The sequence below is a fragment of the Pleurotus ostreatus genome (genome assembly GCF_014466165.1).
Source record: "Pleurotus ostreatus strain PC9 chromosome Unknown scaffold_9, whole genome shotgun sequence".
In the NCBI taxonomy this organism is placed as follows: Eukaryota; Fungi; Basidiomycota; class Agaricomycetes; order Agaricales; family Pleurotaceae; genus Pleurotus; species Pleurotus ostreatus.
The window spans coordinates 737,173-760,587 of record NW_023503164.1 but is presented as its reverse complement, the minus strand read 5'-3'; the positions used below and the strand labels follow the sequence as shown (position 1 = coordinate 760,587).

General features: G+C 50.2%; 6 protein-coding genes across 6 annotated transcripts; 1 reads left to right on the top strand and 5 right to left on the bottom strand.

The window, feature by feature from the left end:
• Window positions 1-5,221: 5,221 nt before the first annotated feature.
• On the bottom strand, window positions 5,222-9,223 carry CHO2 (phosphatidylethanolamine N-methyltransferase; the record flags this gene model as incomplete). The annotated part of the gene is made up of 18 exons (XM_036780923.1): window positions 5,222-5,550; window positions 5,615-5,678; window positions 5,729-5,920; window positions 5,976-6,141; window positions 6,193-6,268; window positions 6,317-6,531; window positions 6,586-6,720; window positions 6,775-6,841; window positions 6,895-6,955; window positions 7,008-7,096; window positions 7,152-7,474; window positions 7,536-7,713; window positions 8,045-8,158; window positions 8,208-8,374; window positions 8,425-8,505; window positions 8,561-8,625; window positions 8,675-9,018; window positions 9,070-9,223. The coding sequence occupies 18 exons, from the start codon at window positions 9,221-9,223 to the stop codon at window positions 5,222-5,224; spliced, it is 2,820 nt and encodes a 939-aa protein (XP_036626778.1).
• Window positions 9,224-10,102: 879 nt separating this feature from the next.
• On the bottom strand, window positions 10,103-12,345 carry CAR2 (ornithine aminotransferase; the record flags this gene model as incomplete). Its single annotated transcript, XM_036780922.1, has 11 exons — window positions 10,103-10,165; window positions 10,220-10,310; window positions 10,369-10,635; window positions 10,691-10,772; window positions 10,826-10,916; window positions 10,971-11,061; window positions 11,111-11,299; window positions 11,363-11,649; window positions 11,766-11,838; window positions 11,921-11,965; window positions 12,206-12,345. 11 exons carry the CDS (start codon window positions 12,343-12,345, stop codon window positions 10,103-10,105), a joined length of 1,419 nt encoding a protein of 472 aa, XP_036626777.1.
• Window positions 12,346-12,677: 332 nt separating this feature from the next.
• PFA5 (palmitoyltransferase pfa5) lies at window positions 12,678-15,054 on the bottom strand (the record flags this gene model as incomplete). The annotated part of the gene is made up of 10 exons (XM_036780921.1): window positions 12,678-12,793; window positions 13,225-13,358; window positions 13,640-13,795; window positions 13,849-13,970; window positions 14,026-14,060; window positions 14,107-14,137; window positions 14,187-14,720; window positions 14,773-14,805; window positions 14,858-14,916; window positions 14,964-15,054. 10 exons carry the CDS (start codon window positions 15,052-15,054, stop codon window positions 12,678-12,680), a joined length of 1,311 nt encoding a protein of 436 aa, XP_036626776.1.
• A 505-nt stretch (window positions 15,055-15,559) lies between these two features.
• PC9H_011436 (uncharacterized protein) lies at window positions 15,560-15,808 on the top strand (the record flags this gene model as incomplete). The annotated part of the gene is made up of 2 exons (XM_036780920.1): window positions 15,560-15,633; window positions 15,682-15,808. The coding sequence occupies 2 exons, from the start codon at window positions 15,560-15,562 to the stop codon at window positions 15,806-15,808; spliced, it is 201 nt and encodes a 66-aa protein (XP_036626775.1).
• Window positions 15,809-17,641: 1,833 nt separating this feature from the next.
• DCN1 (Scaffold-type E3 ligase) lies at window positions 17,642-18,838 on the bottom strand (the record flags this gene model as incomplete). Its single annotated transcript, XM_036780919.1, has 7 exons — window positions 17,642-17,703; window positions 17,760-17,814; window positions 17,863-18,068; window positions 18,144-18,277; window positions 18,344-18,509; window positions 18,565-18,728; window positions 18,795-18,838. The coding sequence occupies 7 exons, from the start codon at window positions 18,836-18,838 to the stop codon at window positions 17,642-17,644; spliced, it is 831 nt and encodes a 276-aa protein (XP_036626774.1).
• A 3,417-nt stretch (window positions 18,839-22,255) lies between these two features.
• On the bottom strand, window positions 22,256-23,212 carry PC9H_011434 (uncharacterized protein; the record flags this gene model as incomplete). The annotated part of the gene is made up of 2 exons (XM_036780918.1): window positions 22,256-22,962; window positions 23,020-23,212. The coding sequence occupies 2 exons, from the start codon at window positions 23,210-23,212 to the stop codon at window positions 22,256-22,258; spliced, it is 900 nt and encodes a 299-aa protein (XP_036626773.1).
• Between the last annotated feature and the right edge of the window lie 203 nt (window positions 23,213-23,415).

The window sequence follows — 23,415 nt, the reverse complement described above, 5'->3', positions numbered from 1 at the left end:
CCATGTTTGTAGGCATATTCTTAGAATCCCCAAGTAACTTGATCGCCCTCTCGTCATTCGGCCTTTAAATTTTCACCCCACCGAAATAAAAATCCACAAGGGTTGCTTCTATCGCTTGCAAGGAATCATCAATCAGGATTCGCAACCTATTCGCAACATCGAAGACATCATATATCGCCGGCACCTCAGTCAACGCGTGCGTCGTGGGGGTCAGCTACTCGTAACATAACTTTCGAATTAGGGTGGATGGTTACTCACATGCCCTAATGAAGCCTATTCTACCCTCGAATAGGGCCATAGGCTTCCCAAAATTGGTCGTTCAGCTTTCTGCGCAACTCGCTGCCATAAATGCTGAGGTTGTTCCCATTAATGGCAGTTCAGCCCACTTTGGAATTGTAATTCGCGATCACCCGCCTCAATAACGAAGCTTCTGTACTGCGTGTTTACATCCAAGAAGCGTTCATAGCCAAGAGTTACGCAAAGCCATGTGTGCTGATCAAACTCAAGGTGTGTAGACCATTTCTAATCACCGTCGCACAGACCATTAACACCGTATCTTATGTCCGCAAGGCCAACTTAGTTTCATGCAAGCTTTGCATTTCTGGGTTCCCGTTAGTCCTGATTCGATAACACCTCGGCTCTCTCGGACGCGATCCACTTGAGTGGCTCTCGCATGTCGCACACGGCTTGATATCGGTCAATGCCTGGGGTAAGGTGAATCCAGTGAGGCACCAAGCGGAATTCTATGTTCGAAGGAGCGACCCTGGACGTAAATACTTGTTGCTCAGTACACACTCCAAAAATCAGCACGGGAGCGGGTTTGACAGGATCCACTTTCTACGGTAGATTCCATCCAATGATCACGACTGGCAATCGTATCCCTTAAATCTCCCAAAAATGCCGTTGTTTGGATTTGATCCACATAGCTTAAAGTCGAACGGTCGGCGATCACAACCTTTGACGCTCACGACGCCGTAAAGTGGTGTTTTCAATTATTCGGCCTTCACTCCTTGTTCCCACTAGATGAGTCTTAATTTTTAGGCAGTGTAGTTCCCTTTGCCTGTTGATCTTCAATCTAAAGCCTGTCACGCTCGGTTGTCAATCGACTTCTGTCGTGCCTTGGCCACTGTGCTCTGGCAGGTGAGGTTTCTGTTCTGGAACGTCACACTGGTCTAGATATGGTGCTAATAGAGAGCGCAGCATTGCAGGGATCCGCCGATCGTACAACAAGTACACCGGGCCATCTCAAACAAAGTGGTCACATAATCTAATAGAGTTAAATCCACCTGCGACTCAAGTTTCCACGTAAGGGTCCGATTCCAGCTGACTCGTTGAACAAAGGTGCTCGAGTTTGCCAAGAAGCTTCCCTTGATAATGTGTTTACATCTTCCGTGACGATTTTGAGTTCCAAAACGATTATACCGATATACTGAGAATTAGACCCGTCACAATGCTGGTGGGGTAGTATATAATCAGGATAGTCAACAGCAGTCACTCACCAATAAGCCACTGCATCCAGATAACCGAGCTCTCTCTCCAAGTCGCGATGTCTTCGACCCAAGTATGTGGGCATTTTCTCTACTGCTATCTCCCGTTGATGTCGTGGCTCGTGTAGACAGGGAACAACCGCCCCCAACAGGACGACGACATGGACACCCCGCGTGTCCCTAGAAGGACGCCGATGGCATGTCAGTTCTGCCGAGGTCGCCACCAGCACTCTTTTACCCATTCGCATGCGCTCACACCGATTGACAGGTCGAAAGCTGAAGTGCGATGGCGTACGTCCAACCTGTGGAAATTGCAATCGTCGTGGATTCCCATGCAACTATACCCCGGTGTAAGTCCATTTTGATAGAAAGTGTACGGAAACTCATCTGTTTTCACCCGCAGAAACTCAGCTGAGAAGTAGGCATTGCCCTAATCGGCCGTTGCGCCTCACTTCAGGCTTGAGCCTGAGTCTGACCCTTGGCCTTCTTCATGATCCCCTAGTCACTAAACCTCTCAATGTACCTTGTTTTTAATATCCTGTTGTTGAAACGCATGTAGTTGCCTTCAGTAGATACACTTCAGCCTCCTCTCTAATAATTCATGCTCACCTTTACTCCTACGGCCGCCTGCGTCCGAAGGTCCTGAGGACTCGAGACGACGCCCAATCCCGGACGTTCGAAATGGCAGTATGCTGTGATGGTGGGAGGCTAATAATATTACTTTGGGTGGCAAGGACATTAGTCCGACATTAACCGCTCAGCGTTGGTCTGAGGGAAGTTGGGAGACGATGGCTCGAATAGCCGTGACCGATCTTGCCAGCGTGTACTGGACCTAACTAAAGAAGGTGCAAGTGGCAGTGTTGCCTTCAACTTGGAGATGACCAGCCGTTCGGACATTTCATTCAAGAGGTGCCAACTCGTCGAGCCTGCAGGCTATACCACGCCAGGGCAAAGCCACAAGTCAACGGAGGAGATCATTGTAATCGACAAGGACGCTTCTGAGCGGAAAGATCTGAAGTCAGTGGCGCCAAATTAGGGTGTGCTTGCTTACCTTTTCAATCAGCGATATGGCAGCGGTAAAGCCGATTACCGTGGCCCAGGTCGCGTAAAAGGAGAAAACGTCAATAGAGTTGACACAATATGTAGTACGGCATAGACTCAGAAATAATCCCACGTCCGGAGGTAGCCCTCGTCTGACCGCCGAAAACAGCAACTTGCATTCGCGCGCCGTAGGAACGAGGAATTCATGCATTGTGCTGTACACGTTAGTTGTAAGTAAGAGGTAAAGAGTCCGGGCTGTCCCGGCCGTTGCCGAGTGTGTGAACTTCATGAATACATCCAGCCTGGATGATCAGTGGCTGGCAGTAAGACGATCAGTCCGTCCCTGTCACGGTCGTTTGTCCTAGCACTCATCTTTTCTCAGCCACGGAGTGGCGTCGCCCAAACATTTGGGCAATTATTTACTCTACCTACGCCGTCAAATACACTGCTGGCATTTGTGCAAGCCACGCTGAGCATGCCCTTCAATTTACAGGAATATCGAATCGCAGAATCAGATGCTTTTTATATTCCCAACTTCATCAATGAAGTAGAGGAAGCGTACCTCATAAGAAAGGTTTGTTTGATCGTGATCCATGGATTCAACTGATAGATGGAACGTACTACCGATGCAGATTCTGGAAGCGCCTCGCCAGAAATGGAGGCAGCTTGCAAACAGACGGTAAGTTGGCCATCAATTAGGCAAAATAAATTCGACGGAACAGCTCACCCTATCCGCCCAGACTTCAACTGCTCGGTAGGCGGTCGGCTTCGAGGAAGTGCACCCACGGTTTAACGACCATGCCATAGGCGGTGAATTAACAAAAAAGAATGTACTTCTCTCCCAAGAGATGCCCACATGGATGAATTCATAGTAATATTCCACCAAATATTCCCAAATTTAAACTATGAACTCTTGATGTAGCCCTGACCTAATTTCGCGGCTCCGGGCCACAGAGGCGTTCAGCTCCTCCCCGCATGAAGGACCAAATCACGTCATACTCAACGAGGTAGGGGCTTGATATCGGCGTGGTTTCCCTATTCTGACCGCTGTCAAATTGCTACAGTACCTACCCGGACACGGTATCATGGTATGTGATCACGACTTTACATGCTGAAACGGACGACGTATGGTATGCTAGCCACACGAAGATGGGCCATCTTACTATCCCGTGGTCGCCACGATCTCACTAGGTTCACACACGGTATTCAATTACTACGAATATACGAGCGATGACGCGACGCCTCACTCGCAAAACGCCCCACAGGGAAGGGCAATCAACCCTACCCCTGTATTGACACTACTCTTGGAACCGCGCAGTGTGGTCATTACTCGATCACAACTCTATACAACGCACCTCCACGGAATCAATGATACAGAGGTAGATGAATTTCGGCCAAAGGGAGATTTATCACCGCCCACTGTCTCTCCCTACAACGCGTCCATTGCCAACTGGACGAAACTTACGGATCCAGACATTAAACAAGTCGTGGAGTCGGGCGGGTCATTGAAACGGGGGACGCGATACAGCCTAACATGCCGTGATGTAGAGAGGGTGGTTGCTACGAGTTCATTGATTAGCAAGCGATAGTTACCGGTCAACGGTTGTTTCCCATCTACTCAATTAGTTTATTTCCTGCGCTGTTGGCAACCTGAGAAACGATATGATTCCATGTGAACGAAACGAGCTTCGTGGTCTACTCCGCAGTACACCCGCAAACAGCCTTTGTCTTTGAAACTCGGCTCGGAGACACACGGCGTAGGTCATCTGCTCGTGTCTCGTAACCCTCTGTCCCGTAGTCGTTGACTTTGACACAGAGAAACGCCGAACTGCCCTGATCCCAGTGGTAAATGCGTCTGATCCCCGCCCACCGACACCAGTACACACTGTCAATGATATAAGATATGTACCTTGTGATCCCTGCGATTACTTACCATCGGTTGCACGGCTTAGCTGAGCCCAATCCGACCTTCGTTACTCGTACCACATACAAGTCGGCTCCATTCAGCCTGTGATCTCGGAGCGGCTCCACCAGAGGTAAATCCTGAGACGGTTCAGAGCATATCGATCTTTGCTCTTGAGACGATCTCGGGGAACCGCGGCCACGGCCTGCGTCCGAGTACCTTGGATCAGAACAGCCCTTCTGCAACGGTTTCTGCATGTCGTCCCGGAGGGCATTGAACCCGCCGTTTAACTCCATGTAGTTTTCGGAAAGCACGACCGTCGCGTTCCCCGGCACGACAATGTACCATTGTTTGTTGCTTGAAAGAAGGTGCTTTTCCCCGAGTAAATTTGAAGATAGCATGCATCTCGGAGTGCATGGACAGCGGCGTTGCAAGGGAGTTGTCATAAGCTTCGTCATAATGGGACCGCTGGTGATTGTATCCTGAGGATAGAACCTTGCCACCCTTGACAATGATTGAACCGAGGTTGAAGTTCATCGGTGACTGATCAGATATCGGTTCAGAACATTGAATCGACATCAGAAGGTTGATCCTTGCCTTCGACGCCGCCTCGGCACACATAGAAAGGTAAAACTGCGACTTGGTGGCCATTTGATTCTTTGGAGTTCACCTCGAGTATGTGAAGGTTGAAATGAAAGGGACGTTAGATAGGGGCTGGCCTATCGGTCATGAAAATTCTAAAAGGCGCTTCAAGATGAACGCGGTAGAAACATCCATGTAAATCTACGGACTAAGAGGAGATCTCCTTGGAAAGTAAGATCCGATGTGCCAGAGTGGTCAAGTTCGCGTCGGCGACAATCACCTCCGGTGCATACTCCTCGTCAAAGGTCTGCTTTATGACAGCACTGATTCGTTTTGCTTGACGCTCCGACCAGAAACTGAAGTCATCTGGGTCACGAGCCCCTTGATACTCCGAAGAAAGCGACGCTTCAGTTCCCGACGTCGGAGGAGCTTTGCAAGACAGCGGAATCAGGGAAGGGTCAGAATCGAGACAGAGAGGCACGATCTGCATGAGGCATTCCCTGACTGAGGCGAAGTCGAGTGTGGCGGGCGCATTCGCTAGATTTAATGATAGGGTCAGAGACATGAGACTAACGCGAATCTGAGCGTCTGGATAACGCACCGTAAATTTCGAACGGTCCGTCGATGCCCATCACATTATATTTGCCGTCGTGGTGATATCTCACCTGATCTATGGTTCAGCACTAAGAAATGGATGGAGCAAGGTTCTTTTCACCTCGTATTTTCCAACTTGCCAAGGCAGTGCGTCACCTTTAAAGACAACCACCCCCGTTTCGCTTTCATGCTGTGGCGCAATGGGCTTATCACGGCCCAAGGGTATGTCGCCGTCCCATTCATCGTCGTGGACAGGGACCCACATCCCCATTGAAGAGGTCTTCGTTACTAGCTTTGACTTGTTGGCACCCACCTGTCGGCCGCGACGTAAACGAACATATCGCTACTAGGTGCATTGCAAAACATACCCTATAAATTCCGATCCAATCACGCCGCGAGTGTACGGAAGGAGCCTGCCATTTTACTTTGATCGGTTCACCTATATGGAAACGGAGAGATTCATCCGGGGAGTGAGGAATGATGGAAAGTCTATATTTTGTGGTGTCATACGACGATATATCGCTTGAAATGCGACTAATGAACTGAAATGAGCCAGGTACCCGGTAGAACGGGCTTTACACGTACGTTATAACGAGGCGCTCTCTGGACTGTTGGAGTAAGACTTTCGTATCTTGAACTACTTCAGAAATCCGTGGCCGAGCTGTAAAGGTGGTTAGCGTCAACTGAATGGAGCGTCGGAGATGCGTACACTTCGCCAAGAAGTCTTCAACTGCTTCGGCGGTTTCTTCAAAAACTTTATCGAAGGTGCCCTTAACCTCCTTAGCTACGCGGCGTAGCTCAGGTGCGTGTTTCCCGGCGCGCGACTCCAATAACTGGGCATTTCGACTGGCGACAGTCTTCATTACTTTGACGAATCCAGCATCTTTACGGAGCGAGTCTCCGTATAGCTTACGCATGTGCGGACTGTGAAGTGGTCAGTCAGTAGTGGTAATATGAAATATAAAAAGGACCGCTGACTTTTCCACGTAACTCAAGAACCACCAGTGGGAAAGGTGCCTCATGACAGCGAGCGATAAGACCAGTTTACTTCCACTGATGAGCGCTCCGCCGAACCATGCAGCGCCTCCCATGACCTCGGGATTATTCAAGTACCTTGAAAAACTGAGTGACAGGGAAGGGAAGGGATGTAAACGCTAAAGGCAGTACCTGTAAATCCCAGTATATTCCAGGTTGGTAGGGAACTCCTCCATAAAGAAATCCCCAAAGAACCAGCCTGTATGATAACGATGAGCCAGGGAGCGGCGGACAGACAATTTCGAAGCGAACCGAAAACACCGAGGACCTCAAACGATTCCCTTGTTGACCACACATGCAGGCCACAAAGGATCTGTATTTAAGGTCAGCTCACAGCCAACCCCATAGCGGACATGGTCACTTACGACGCCAATAGTATGTCTGAGCAGCTCGCTTCCCACTGTCCAGTCGTGTGGGATTGAGTATGTCTTCCAAACAACACTCATGAAGGTCACTTCGCATTTGGAGAGGTTAGTATATACAAGATAGGAGGGGGACTATCCTCGCACCGTTTGTCATACACATACTCAAGTTGTAGACAGCTTTCCAGTTGGAGAAGGCTTCCGCAATAGCGTCCGTCCGACCTCTCCCCCTGGCGCCGTTGCTGTGAACGTTGTCGTAATGATAGTTGCGCAAAAAGTGCTTGACAAGGAATTTCCTCTCGCTCTGCGCCTTCAATACAGAACCCAAACCAAAGCAATGGAAGATACACCAGATGAACGCGTGGGTCGAATGTAGCGCCAGCACCATCGAATTTGTCATCCTTGAGAAGGGCAGGAGGGCGAATAGGACGGAATACACGATAAGCAGCGCAAACATGAAGTCATTGGCACTACCGAGGGGTTCAAGGATGAGTTCACACTTGGACCAAGGACAGTAACTGCGAATCTCACCGGAAGACATCTACATTGTAGAAGACCACGGCATCTCTGCGGAAGTACCTGTTAAGTAAGTCATGCTGTGAAAGCACCTTCCTGCCACCAGACAGAAGAGTCGCTGGTCCGTCTCCGGGAGTTGAAGCACCGCTGTTGGAAGATGACTGCATGAAGATTTGGCCCTTGGCTATCTTCCCTATCGTGACGGGGTCCATATGTACATCTTCAACCTCAGTTTCGAGTTCGGTTTCAGTAGCCGTATCGCCCTCTGTAGCACAAGGGGTCGAAAGAATGTCATCCAGGTCACTTGGCTGTCGACGTCTCTGAGGGACATCAGGCGTCGAGTGTGCAGCAGTTGCAAGGGGTGAAGAGGATTTGGGAAGAGTTGCCTTCGAAGCCGCCGATGGAAGGAACGGCGTTCGCTGAGCAATGGGCTTTCGCTGACCATACGTCCTTTCGATATCTAGGAAATTCGTTGGAATGACATGAGGCGCTCAGTGTCGGCGTCTACGACAAAAGAAGCTTACGAGGGTTCTCGAAGGTGACCAAAAAGCCAAATTGAGCTGCGTGTGCAGCAAGGCTCACAAACAAGACAGCGTACGAGCCAGATAAGAGGGAGAGACCATAATAGCCGGCATAACCTACGGTTTATTAGCGCAACTAGGAAACCCCAAGGTAACGGCGACGTACCAACTGAATACATTGGATGGGGTGCCAATTCAAATACGCCGTTGAAGACGAGGGCGCCACGCTGGAAGAATACATCACCCCAGTACCATCCGTAATCCTTGACGACGTCGTGAGCCTCTGTTTTGACCCAAAGATTGAACAGAATAAGGGCAATGCCTCCTAGCCATCTGAGGGAAGTTATTTATACGATCCACGCGTCAGGGGTTTGCCGAGCTACCTTAATACGTGAACGCCCAACGACAACCCTTGAGGGACGCGAAAACACGTAAACGCAAACATGCAGTACGCTAAGAAATCACTTGATAACAGAAACGTGCGTCAGTATTGGACGTAAAGACAAGTCGAGGCCATACTTGAGCAAGATGACATCTACCAATTGGCGGAAAAGTAGCCAGGTGTTATACTCGAGGGGAAGTTCCTGGGGGAGGGATCAGGATCTCGAAAAGAAAGATACCAGAAATCCTCACGTCGAAAGAGTAGTCTTTCCCCATCTTGCCTTTTAGTTGGTCTCTGATCCATGCTCGCATCTTGGGGCAGCGTTTCTCGTCCAGCCAACCCAGCTTCTGGATTTGTCTGACAATCCATTTCTTCTTGCTTTGTTGCGTCAAGACCCAGCCAAGGCCAGCATCATATGCAGCTCTCCAGAACGCGAAGTAGAGAACAAAGAAGACCCTCGAGACGGATTGGGGTAGCAATGCAAAAAGAACAAGTTGCAAGCCCAAAAGACTCAGGTTAAAGATATCCAGATGCGATTTAGGATACGATGGATGGAACAATGTCAGGACGTCATATGTCACAGGAACACGAAATACTAGACTATGATAAGCATATGAATTCGGAAAATCACTTGAAAGGTATGTACCTTCGCCACTGGGAGTTTTTCCCCATACCACTTCATCCTGGGTTGCTTTAACAGGCTCATCGGCGCCTGAGCTCAGAGTTGTGTTTGGCGTAGGCTCCTTTGCCGCGGATGTCGCAGTTCGTTGCCGCAGCGTGCTTGGGGACGCGCTCGACATGCTGGAGAGCAGTGAGGATTCCAGAGTCAATGGTCGTACGAGTTGAATCGTGTAAAGTTTACGAAATTGATTGACTTACTGCCTCGGACCGACTGAAGGTTTTGCCTTATTGGCCAAGAACCTCCGATTGGAACCCATGTAAACAATGCTGAATGTCGCGTCAATAGAGCATGTGGAAAGTGCAGAGGTCCTTTCCAGTACCCACCGATGATCTGAAGCGCGTCCGGTGGAGCAAAAAGCGCGACCGAGGTTCTTCGAAAGAAGTCCTGATGCTCAATGCCGAGGTGTTCCGTTGAATTTATACCGAGTGTGGGAGCACCCACGGCTGCTCGTGCCTGAGCGTCTATCTGGAAGACCTGCCCTCAACAAGGACAGGGGTATAAATACCTTATCTCTGAAATTTTCTTTCGACTGGCGTCTGCAGTTCCCTCAAGCTTCGCAAGCGTTGAAGGACGTTACACCGTGAATGTTTCATTTTCTGTACCAGCTTCCTCGCATTCTTCGTTACACTTTACCTACGCCTGATTTTACCCTACCTATTCACTTCCCAATCGGCAGTGATTTCACCGATGAAGGAAGCTGCTAATACCGGGGGAGAGCAACACTGTGCATTTATTTCGGCCGCTTTCTTATTTTTATGAACGTCGACCTTACGAGGTGCTCAACATCCGTACATATATTCATTAGCAGTATGAATCGTGTATGAATGTCTATTAATACACCAATTCTATTCTCGTACAAACCTCACGGCGTGGTCATAGAAAGTACTACAAGCTACATGAAAGTAAGTACTACATTACGATGCGCATTAGGGCGTCGCTGCATAAACTTAGTGCTGCCCGACAATCGTCAATTTGGGGGCCCCCATTGAACAGTGAATCAAAGGGTTAAGGTATCGGTGTGTCCCTTTTCACTGTCCACCTCGCCTGGGATCTCATCGAGCTGATAGATGGCTGTCAGCGGTTGGTCGCGCAAAAACAGACACAGGAGTTTTACCTCATCAAGATCAACCAGGGCCTGCTTAATTACCTCTAGCGCTTGATCAAGTTCCTCCTCTGAAATGACCAAAGGAGGAGCAAAGCGGACGCTACGCACGGTGAAAATTGAGAAAACCCCACTAGATGACCCACTAAGGCATTGCTCACATGTTGACGTGAGTTGGCTTTGCCAAAACACCGCGGCTCTTCAACAGCAGGCAAAATTGCCACGCCGTCCTGCCCTTCTTGCTTACACCTTCGTTGATAACCACGGCATTAAGCAGCCCTCGCCCTCTTACAGTCTGAACGAGGGGACTCTCGAAGGCAGTGATGGCATTGCGGAACCTCTCCCCGAGAACTTGAGCACGCGACGCCAATTGTTCGTCCACGAGTACACGCAATGCCGTCATCGCTACTGCACAACCAAGCGGATTTCTGCAATAAATGAAATCATCAGATCCTCTGAAAACGCCGTTTTAAAAAGTCTCACCCTCCGTATGTACTTCCGTGCTCCCCAGGCTGAATGCAGAGCATGATGTCCTTGTCGGCAAGAACGGCCGAGACGGGGTAAACTACAAAAGAAGATAAGCCGGGGGGTGCGAAATGGTGGGCGGAAAATCCGTACCTCCGCCGGAGAGCGCCTTGCCCAAAAGGATGACGTCTGGTCTAATGTTATCGTACTCACATGCCAACATCTTTCCTGTTCGGCAGAGGCCCTAATAAGACGGCGTCGGTTGTTAGTTCTCCAGAAGACGTGCACGGCGACTGACGGTTTGGATCTCATCGCAGATTAAGAGAACGTTGTGCTTCTTACACAAGGCATGAACTTCCGACAGATACCCCTCAGGAGGCACGACGATTCTGATCAAAGTCAATTATAACTTACACCGAAGGATAGGAACTAACTCACCCTGCTTCGCCTTGGATGGGCTCCACGAGGAATGCGGCAACTTTGTCTCCATATAACTCCAATGCGCGCCTCACGTCAGATATTTCGCCATATCTGATAGTTCTCATCTTCCCGCCGTCATCAAACGTGGGCCCAACCTTGTCCAAATAAGGCCCGAAGCCACCTCGGCTTTCTGGGTCAGTGCTCATGCTGGGAGCGAACAGGATGAATTAATAACCGCCAATACCAGAAGCTCGCGAGACGTGCAATTACCTGATTATGCCTAATGTGCGGCCATGGAAGTTACCCTCTACGCTAAGCACGATGGCTTCGCCTTCCTTAACCCCCTTGCGGGTGTAAGCCCACTTCCTCGCCAACTTCACACCGGTTTCCACGGCTTCAGCACCGGTGTTCATCGGAAGGACCATGTCATAGCCAAACATCTCTGTGATTTGCTGGGCAAACTGGCCAAACACAGAGTTATAGAACGCGCGCGACGAAAGCGTCAGCTTCTGCGATTGTTCTATCAGTGTTGCAACAATCTTTGGATGACAATGTCCCTGCGGAGAAGCACAGAAATAAGCAACTCGGTGGAAGTAACCTGAGGAAATAAGGTGGGCGGACCTGGTTTACTGCGCTATTTATATCGCCACGGAATAAGTACACGGCGAGCGACCCCCGCAGAAGACGGCACGTACGAGTACGCTGAGAGCATGTCAATGTATTCCTTGCCCTCTGGATCCCAAACCCTGTGAAATGAACCCATGAGTGACACGAACGACACAAGCGCTGCACGGGGCGCCAGGGTGGGCACGGATCAAAGAAACTCACTTTGATCCCTTCGCGGAGTCAAAGACTACAGGCAATGGGTGGTAACTAACAGCAGAAAGAGCGCACAATCAGTACATGTATTAAAGGACGAAGACGAGAAAGCGAATGACGAGTTAAGATCATCACCCCACTTGCTCCCATGAAACACCACCTTCCGTCCGTCTACCACCTGAAGGTCGACTGTCTTTGACTGGTCTCGCTTGCTTTAGGGGCTGTTTACGGGGAACGCAGGCATCGTCGTCGACACCTTTGTGGTAGCAGGAAATCGAGATAGAATTAACTCACTTGTGTGCCCCATACCGGTGTTCCATTTGGATCACATCTGCAGATGTGAGCCTTGGTGTAGAATGAGTAGGTTGCTTCTTCAAAGCGTGAACTTCATGAGTTCCATTGGACTCAGAACTGGGAATAGCTGCAGGTGCCATGCTAAATTATAAATGAGGGTCCGCTGATTGGTGAGCTCTTCTGTGGGGATTGTGGTGGTTGGTGAAGAAGAGCAGGAAGCCAATACCGTAACGCCCGTTATATCTAATCCGAGGTGTCACACCCCCTCTAGGCCTCTAGGCTCCGCCCGTCGTTGTCGCAGCGACTTCCATGTTCCATTGCTACTCCGCTACCACGCCGAAGGCGACAAAGCCGACTGGAATAGCGTCACTCCATTAGGTCGCTTGATGAAAATCGTGAATGTTCCTCGTATAATAATAATGTCCAGTAAAAATAGCACTATCATAGACAACAAGCACTGTACAGAGACAACCTACGTCCCCTGGAGCTCCTTCGGCCACTCTATCCGTCTGCGCCACCGCCCTTGCTGATCAAATCGAGGATTGACAGGATATGATAGCCCATCACCTGAGCTGCGTCCGATGGGCACTATCAGGGAGGGGAAATTGCATGAGTGACTGATACCGGAACATGGCAAGAAAATGAATGTCAATAGTCGCTTTGCAACGACCTTGACAGCTAAATATGATTCTTGCCCGACCAACTAGCGAGAACGCTTGGCCAAGATGGAGAGAGACATGTGAGAGACTCCACTGCGTTGCAGAAGCCCACCACAAGATAAGCAGCGCCTGAGTGATGTGCGACCTACACCGAATCGAATGGGTCAACGGTCATGTGGCATGTCTACTATAGCCAAGAATGGCGTTGTGAGACTGTCGGCACGAGAACACCCAGCCATCTGCTCCTAGCTGATAACAGAAGTCGTCCTGCTCGGGACACAATCGCAAGCAATCGCGGGGAGCGCGTGCTAGGCAAATATAACAGAGAAAGTGATCAGAGAATATAAACTTGGCACTCACGGATCCATTCATACCACTTCTGACCCATAACCGCTTCCCAATTAGCCCTCAGGCTTCCCAGAGACCATATATTGCCCTCGTAATCTATCCTGCCCCACTCGCTATCCCATTGCTTCTTGGTTCGGTGTTTCGCCCTGAGTGCGAGAGGTTCGAAGCATTCGCGAGAAGATTCGAAACGGTAAAGCCGAATGAACGTAGTGAGATAGACACGCGGAGATGAAGTTGAGAAAGAAAAACGAGGGCGAATCGGTTCGGTTCGGCCACGGTTGGATTCCGGACGTCCATCATCGACAAAGGAGGAGAGGGTACCGTCAAAGATAGAAGCACGCAAGCCATGTGCAAACAAAAGTTCGGCAACAGGTTGAGCTCACATTAGCGACGTAGAACAATCTCTTCACCACCAGAACTACCTCACCTAAATTCCCACCAGTGGTGCAGCCTTGATAACACTCGATCTTCTCGCTCTTTCATGTATTGGGATCGAAGCGACTCCACGGTCGTCTGATTAAGGAGAATCAGACGAAAGTGGGAAATCAGCATGGCTGCACAGAAAAGCAGGAATAAGCCTGAGCTAGGCAAGGTCAGTTCGAAGCAAGGTCCATGAAATCGCGATCTGTAACTTACAGAGCGATTATGACAATATGTTGTGGATCAATGTCACCGTGGGCTTTGACATTCAGCCCCAGGAGAGTGGAGAACAACCACGAGCAACAGATCACTGCCCATTCAAGGAAGTTCATGAAAAACTGAGAATAGCGACAACTTTAGCGCGATGGCCATCGAAGATGACGAAATGATTACCTTCTCATTGCGAGCACCCACACATTGCCCAATCCCTTGGATATTTTGAGTTTGATTGTTTACGAGATTCAAAAGACTCACAAGGGCAATGATGATCATACTTCAAGACGCACTATATTCCGTAAGCACGATAGATTACGACAGACGAGATGGATGCTCACTGTTCCACAAGCCCTGCAGTGGTGAGCCCTTGTAGGCTTCACTAGTTGATCGCGTTGGCAATATCTGTATTCTGGAAGTAATATGGGGGTGGTACGCGGATGTCTAGAGTACATTAGGGGTGGTAGACCATCCTCATTGCTGTCCCGACGTCTCCTGCGAGGTTCGTGAGTCGTGGGGGTCATGCGTTCATTGGTATTTTCACTGGACTCGTAAGGGGAAGACACGGACACAGGAGGGGCATGAATATCATCCGGTACACCTTGCGAAGAGTGAGTCGCGGGCGCAGAATGATGGCTACGCTGTGAATGAGTTCGAGGGAGAGGCGGTGGCATTGGCGGCGATGTGGCGTGGGTAAGAGAGCTGCGGGTGTTGGTGCGGTGGGTTCTACCTGTTCCAGACCGCGTCGACGGGCTTGTGTCTGTGGGGAGGGGAAAGGTGGGTATGCTAGCTTCGTACTGGTGCCCAACAATCCCATCTAGAGGGGCCACAGGCGGAGGCTGGGAGAACAGTGGCTGCACCGACCGTGGAACGTGCTAAAAAGTGTCAGCATTCGCAGAAACACGATCGAGGAATATTGCAACACACATCTTTGGCGAACCCTGGAGGCGTTATGATGGCCTAGTCAAGAAGTTAGCAACCAAAGCCCTAGCAAAGGTGGGTTTGAATTGACCTTCTCATACGTCCAGATCATCATCAGGTAGAATATAGAGAATATCACGAGAAATACGACTGCCTCCGTTAACATGTCTGTTCACAACATCCCAGAACTCACTCACTGGCTAATGCCCGACTGCCCAACGCATCCGGGTCCCCTCTGATCATGGGGACACAGAATCGCCCGATGTAGACATACGCAGCATATCCCATGATCCCAATCGCGACAAATATCGTCAACTTCAACGCGATCCATGACTGAGGACCTTCCCGCTGCGCACGCTTTTCTCGAACTTGATACTTCGTCTCCTGAATGACGCCGCAGCAAGTTCTTGGAGACTGCTTCCCAATTTGCTGGTCCATGACCCCGCCGTACCGCGATATCTAGATAGAGTGATTTGGCCGACAAGCTTCGTTAAGGACACTCAGGTCATTCCAACTGCAGAGAGTGCTGAGAACGGCCTTGGTAATTACGCAATATGGAAGTCCTAGTTCCCACGTTGTTCTCACTGGGAATTGAGTTAACTGCAGTGACTACTTCAATTTCGAGCCACCACAACAAACGATGAAGCGAGGCGGAAGGCGAACTTCGTCTGTGATACAGGCAAACTGGCACTATCTTCTACTCGCTGCATCCTCCCATCCAGGCACTTCTGTAGACGTTTTGTCACTTCGCCAGGCAATTCAGGAATCAGTGGCCTCAAATCATGGAATGACCATGGCCGGCGCTACACTTGACGTTATGTGGTGGTGCGATGATACCAAGCGCATGATTGTACGCTTGGACAAACGGTTTGTGGCCAAGCGGACCAGCGAGCATTGATTGAAGATAGACTGTAGTGACGCCATGAAAGTCATGGCCGCTATAGCTGCCTCTAACTCAGGACCTCGTATGACTGTCATCAGCGACACAGCGTTTCTACCTGCTCTGACAGCAATTGTCGGCGCTGAACCACTACCATCCTGATTCCATCTAGCACCTTTCTCCGTAAGTCGTCTTCGTCTCTGAGGCTCCGTGCTCACATTCTCTCAAGATTTATCCACGCCCCCTCCGTGTGACTCGACGACAATGTCCGGGTATGGCAAAGGTGCCAGCTTCGGATCGCGTTGTGACATTGACAACCGATGTTCCTTCGCCCAGCGAACAGGCACCGGCTGAATCTATCCGTTTCCAAGAGTCTTGACATAAAATCGCCCCCGGCGAGCACTAAGCCCTCGGACTGCAGACAAGACCAATGGGATGGCTTTAAACTTCCCTTGCGTATCTCCCTGCCGTTAGCACTAGTACGCCCAAGTCGACATGCAGCAAATTGGAGATATATCGTTCCCAAGGGCGCCTGCAGTCGAACTATGCTACCGAAAATACGATCCCTCCAATCCTAGAATTTGTTTTACTTCTTCACGGTTTAAGTAGACTGGGGACATTCAAAAATCGACCTGCACGGGGCGTTGGCTTTGCTACCAGGTACTGATTTACAATGGAAGTTTTCTCCAAAATCACCATTTCCCTGAATGCTAACCAATCGGCGCGATTGGAGTTTTTATACGTCGCCGTCAAGTCAAACCAAGTCAAGGCCCACGGTCAACACCCCGTTGAATTTCCCTATTGTCTTAATTTAAGCCACGAAATGAGAAGTGTCGCCCAGAAGTACCGATCATGATCGCAACCCAGCATCATCTTCCCAAGAGAAAAGAGGATGCGAATTACCGCCGAAAACCGTGAGTTTTGAATTGAAATATTCCCGCTGCCATGCGCCCCGCCGCTGAATGAGGACCGATGAAACACAGGTCGTTATCAAGGTAGAGGACGTCGTTCGGCTTACTTCTTGCCGATCGTACCTATCTCTGGAATCCTATGGTAGAACACGGTGCTTACGATGCCATACCACATACCCATCTAGTAGAGTCCCAGCATCTTGCAACCCTCACGCGGCGCTTGCCGTTTGCACGAAGAGCGAGATACTCACGCAGCCCCAAAAATTACGCTTTCGTGTGTGTTACAAGTTGGTGGTCTGTCAAGAAACGAGAATCACCTCCCGGGTATGCCACCTTTCCCGTTGGCCCGCTGAATAGTCGTCAATCATTTATGCCTGCGTGCATGTACGTACCGCTTCCTTGCACCACTTTTGCTCCAGTATTACTATAGCGCCTTGCATCTCAGTATAGATCTAGATAGTTTCGTCATTTTGGAACATCGAATTCGAGTTGTCAATCCCACGTTTCTGAATTATGGCAGGTCCTGCCAGGTCTGCATTGCTTCCAGTTACCAGACAGGGACAGATATAATGCAGGCAACGCACGTATCATACGATACGTTGGAGACCCCTGGTCGGTTCGTTTCAGCAGCTGGACCAAGTTGGGCATGTGTGGAGAGAAGCGAACCGTCATCAAAAGGAGGTCTTCATGGAAACAACCCTTACTCCCTTGCGATGTTCTCACTGTCGTTATCTTCATGGAGATTGAATCAGGGTGCCGTAATGTGTACGCTGGAAGTTGGGTGTTCAGCCGCCGCAGCTCCTTACGGTATCGTCGGAAAGTCTTACTGTCCACTGCGCATCATCTGGGGAATGTAAGTTACAGCCGTGTTATATCCCCTGGTTCTGGTGTCGTCCAGACGTGATGCTGCCAGCTTCCAGCAGTCTAGAGTACTGTGTATTCCCAAGGTGAAGTCACCCCCGAATCAGACCGACGGCCGCGCAAAGTGATACTCAAGTCGCCGAGATATTTGAATGTCTATTGTCGAGATGGAAGTTGAAGAGAAATACACGGGCTTATGGCTAGGTCCCTATGGCAATCAAGTTCAGGAAGAAATCCGTTGCTTTGCCCACTCCACAAAATCGTCGATGGTCGACGGCCAAGCAGCTGGCGGTTGTTAGATCTCATAGCATAAAGAGTACCATCTTTTATAAATAGCTTACCTTCCATATCATACTTGGTGAACTTTGAGTCGATAGTACGGACAAAGTCGAGGAACTGTCCAGTTGTCGGCGTTTGCCATCAGGAGTGCAATGGCAGACTCACCATGATCCAAGTGTCTTTACTAATTCCTTTCCCGCCCTTCTCAGTCAAGAAGTCAAACCACCACTGGTTGTAATCATCTTTCCACCCTTCTTCCTCAACCATGTCGACATCTTCGTCTTTGTCCCTTGATCTGATGTGGGCGAGTGCACCGCCCTGTAAGCCATGCGGCAGAAGCAGACTCCAGAACGCTTGGGCTGTATCGATGCCTGTCAACCCACGCCGTCATACGGTCAGGCGAACCGGTGGCTAACATTATTCAGGACGTAGAAACAGATGCTTACCAAGACTCCGCTGGCCTTCCGTGCGGGCAAAGTCGAACGTATGATTGTATACCTTTTGGAAGTAGCCAGGATCGGAGCCAAGCTTGTCTCGTAACCGTACTAGAGCCACCTTCATACCAGGTATTGAGTCGCAACTAAGGAAAAGTGACCACCAACAATTATAGATCGCCGTCGAGAGAATCAGAACCATAGCGACTGACCCTAGGTTTTTCCAACCATCTGTCCACCCCTTCTTGTTCCACTGACCGATTCGCGGGGATTTCAGTTCATATGCGACGGCGAGCATCACCACATCTTCTGGGTCAACTTGCAGGTCTTCGCACAACTTGATCGTACCATCGATGGTGATCTCAGGTCCATCAGGATCTGGTATTGGATTTATTCAAGGCATATAGTATTCCCGAGTCATATCCAAGCGCACCCTTGTATTTGTCAAACAAGCTGTTGAGCTTACTGGTGGATGGGCCCGATGAATCGTTATTCCGTCTCGAGCCACCGGAGAAAGCATTCGGGTCGTTGTAGTATGCATCGATGGCAATGTCAACACGCTTGTATTTCTCTAGGAATTTGCGAGCATCCCTAGTGCTGTGCGGCCAAGGTATCTTAGGGTTACGAGATCGTTGCCCTCGGCCAACTAACACAACCACTCACGATGCCCCAGTAACGCCGCAGAATTGAGCGATCTGATCCTCCATTGATGCTTTGAACTTGAATTTAATACTCTGCGAGAGCGGGCGCAGGGCGATGTAGTACAGACAGGGGTGGTATAGCAAGTAATATCGCGAGTTTTGTCCGCACGTGCCAGATTCCGAAGTCGAGAGAGGTCAATTCAAATGGCTAGAACTAGCAAGTAGTGGATTCACCAGGTATACAAAAACCAGGCAAGCGAGGGCCAAGGTTTTTACTATTAGATGATCTATCCTTATGACTGAAAGCGTTGTACTGTATAGATGTGTCGATGTGCGAGCTAGACGAGAGTGATGGTGATGGCAAGCTGTAACGAGCGCTTGTTCACGGCATACGTTAGGCGCTAAAGGGAGCCGCTGAGTTGGAAATTGAACTTAGTGAACTCCGACTCGAAGTCCACAGGTTTTCTCGCGACCAACTCTCTCGATGACTGATCGACCCAAGATGTCCAAAAGCTCCTTAACATCGGCCCTTGGATCCTTTGCCGTAGATTGGCTCCACCTATAGCCATTTTGTCCCAAGGGTTAATTGTTCAAACCAACTGTTGCCACGAGCGGGACATGTATCCGATACGGGTTTCTCATTGGCTCACACCGTTATATTCTTGTGACCTGCGATCATTCGGGAAGAAATACTATGCGAAATGTCTATGACATACGCCTTGTCGATCATGGCGTTCATGCGGCCGAATCCCCTCGTGGTCCTGCATGTATAGCTGTCATCAAGGCTTTGGCACGCGTGTCTGCGCATGAACACAATATTGGAAGCGTTCTTGACTTCCATCTATTGAGAACGCTCGGACAGAATTGTCGCCCAGCGTCATGTCAATCGGATCACGTCGAACGCTGCCCTCCGGTACGGTTTCTAGCTGGTCTGGACTTCAGCATATACAATTCAAACCTAATCGAGCTCTATGTATCCGACTGTGAGCCGTGGTAGGCCGCCGTACTGCGTATCGCCTCGTATCGCTTGGATCCTTGAAAAGGCACCCTCTGTGGCTTTAGCGCGTCTATCCCCACTTTGCTCGCCCGCACAAGTGTTGATGTCGCCTCGGAATGACGTGACATGTCAGGCATCGTGGGTTCATCTTATATCCATCTCACAGGGATCCCGGTGGTAACCGCATCTTAATCTTACGGATATAGGTCGCTGCGACCGCCGACAGTCAAGTAATATTATAACCGGCAGTCGTCATCAACCTTCGCTACATACAACCCTCAGACAGTTGGCGCTGATGGTGCGGTGCGGCGTGTAGCCAAATTGGTGCCTTCACAAAGTAAGGCGCAAGTTTCGCTGACAGCCCCTTTGAACCCCCCTCTAACTGATACCTGATGTAAGGCGGATATTATGGGATTACACCATCTGTTCCCCCGTTATGGAAGCATGATGGCACAAGCTCAAGACTTGAGTACCACGTTTCTGGGTTCATCACAAGATCATGTAAAGCAATTAATGACCGGGACCCCCTCCATCGGCTGGTGGCTACGCTCAGGAGTTCATTCTGCGAACGGGGGACACATCCATCATCAGACCGACAAGGTATAAATGTATAGTCGATGTGGTGCGAGCTGGAAGGTCGCCCATCACGATCGGTCTCGTAAGTATCGTATTTGTATGTATGAATCTCGTCACCAAAGTCTCTAACACGTTCACAGCTAAGATTGTGGTGATACAGCCTAAACTTGGATTATCCTTTGTTGGCTGCTTCTCAGGCATATTAATGTAGGCACCGCCGTGGCCCTCAGGCTATACCCAGGGTTTCTCCACGAGGCTACCCGACTTCATCATAATCGAATGCACACGATCGACTCAAACCCGTTCAAGTTGACTCAAGGGGAGCCACGCTGGGTCACGGCGTATTGCAATCCATGTAAACGTGGAGTGCTTACGGCGTAGGCTCTACGTATTTGATCTATTACAGCACCAGCAAATTAACTCTGGAAGAGTCGTTCAAGTTCCCGGAGTAGATTCGTACGTTGGACCAACGGAAGCCTACATAATAGTGAAAGGGAACGCCGATTCTTCCAGCGGCAGGACATGAAGTACTCTTTTCCTTTTCCAGCACGCTTCGTGATCGTACCCTTTAGATGCACCCCACGCAGCCTCAACATGTGGACTTGGAGGTCTAGAGCGCTTCTCCCATAAGTTACCAAATCTACCGAGAAGCCAATCGTCAGCCGGTAATGCGCCAAGCCGTTCCGAACTAACTGCTACAGCTAGCCAATGGTAGAGGAGTGAGTGAGTCCTGTGCTTGCGTCAGCTATAAATGAGGTACTATTGCAATTGTATGTGTGCAGCGGATCTATCCCAGAAACATCGAAGTTCAACCGTCGGTGATATCAGCAGGGCAGGTGCGCTAGTTATTTGTCCTCCGTGGGCAATATCTCCTCAAACGTCGAGAAGAGCGAGGATGCGATGAAGAAGACACCAGTGCGTCGTCACATCCATGCTAAGCTTAGAACCAGAGTCGTGTCAAAGCGTCCCTTTTCCTATGTAACAATCTTAGAAGTAGGCGTACTACTAAGGCACTCCAAGGCACCGCTGCGAAGCTTGGGAAACAGCAAGCATAACAGCACATCGTGATGAACGATCGTACATGACGCGGGTAGTAGGTGAGAGCTCCTGTTAGGACCCTATTATACAAGCAGTGAAATGGAGCGCAGGAAGACGAAGAGATGCACGATGCACTGTAATTACAGGGTAAGAAATCCCCCGTTGTGCCCTCTTTTCTGAGTCATGGGACAAAGGCAAAGCTCTTCAAGCAAGCGGCCTTTCCGGAACAATTTGGACACGAGAACACGGCTAGCCGAACTGCTCTGGTGGGCAAAACCAAGGCACCGAAGCGGAAGCAGATAGCTTTCATCGGTCCCTCTGTCCCCCTGCACCTCCATCTTCAGTCAAGGCTGAATTATAAAAGGAGATAGTGCCGAAACTAGAGAAGGGCCTGAGATCCGGGTGAAACCGAGGGCCCGGAAACGGAAATCATCGATCATGATCACTGGTGGAATGATCTGACTGACCTGGGACACAGCAACTGATTCGCAGATCGGTCTAATGGCAAACTACCCATTGGCGTGACATCTAGCCTGGTTTAGAAAATGCGGTAAAGAATTACATGAATTATATACGAATTATCATCTTCAAGTGGATGGGAGAGCACGTACTGGAGGACGTAAGAACATCGGTTTACTTTACTATACGTATTCGCCACCGTGTCTGAAGATCCAAGACGGAGACGCCGAGACAGGAAAGCAAGAGATGCGATGCGACAAAAATACATACAACGTGCCAAGCGAATTCAGACATCATGGCAGCGACAAGAGACAAGAATGGGCGAGAGGACCCTATAGCTGAAGCGAGTAGTCCTGAATCAATAATTCGAAACGCACGTCACGGAGGTGATCTACTCACCGGCAAAGGAATGTTCAGTTCTTGACGATAACACGTCTCGTGTGCTTCCCAGCCCGTCTCCTCTCGGCGTAAGGCATCGGCCGCCGCCACGCCTCATCTGGGTCTTCGCGATACTCTTCCGAAGGGAATTCCTGTTTGGGTGTAGCGTTGGGTCCATTTTCTTGACCGGGAGTACGCAAACCAAGTGTTGGGTGATGCAATGTTGGAGGAGGATGGAGATTAGGTGGCGGCTGCGAGTGCTGCGAATGAGGAGATGGGAACAGAGGAGTGGATGTCATCGGAACGTTCTGCCTGCCGGATCGCATGTTTTGTGGTGGGTATGGCAGAGAAGACGATGATTGTGATGGAGAGGCATGTGAGTTTGGACCCGGAGCGCCTGGGCCTGATGAGGCTGAGGCTGTAGGCGCAGGGTGAAGCTGTTGCTGCGGCCACGGTCTCGGTGGAGCGGACTGTTCGCGCGCCGGTGCTCTCATCTTCGCTGAGGACGCAGGATCGAGGTCTGATATATCGACTTCTACACGCACACGGACTATCTCCTTCCCAGCCTGAGCAAAAAACGCGCGCTCCTGTCGCTGAAAGAAGCCGCTCGTCGGCCCTGGTCTCATTTCAGGGAACAAGTCGGGCGGTGGTGGGGGGAACATGGCCATAAGATCATGTCCTGTGGGTGGTGCCGGGTACTTTCTGAGTGGCGGATCGGACGAATGAGGAGTGAGATCGACGTCTGGGAAAAGAACACATGAGAAGTGCGTTGCAAGTGAAAGAGGACTCTAAAGCGTACCTCTCAGAGAACTGGGCGACAGTGGTCTGCGCACTCCTCTGCCCCCTGCAGCTGCATTGGATGTCGGGGAGGGTAGCATTCCTGGACGACCCTTGAACGAAGCGGGGCTGTGGTCGCCTGGCGGCGTTGTTGAGGCGCTTGGCGATGGAGACGGGGAATTGTCTGAGACTGGCCTGAGATGGAAAGTGGCCATGAGAGAGCAAAGGGGAAAGGGAGAAGAGTGCTGACTGGGAACACGATTGGGGATTTTATACAAGTCCGAACGGAGGTTTATATACCGCACCTGCGAATGCGGCAATCGAATTTAAAGGCCGAGCTTGGTTCGGCTGAGGGTCACGGTGAACCACACCCAGCTCCTTCGGACCGTTGAGATTTACATACGGTGCTGGATATTCG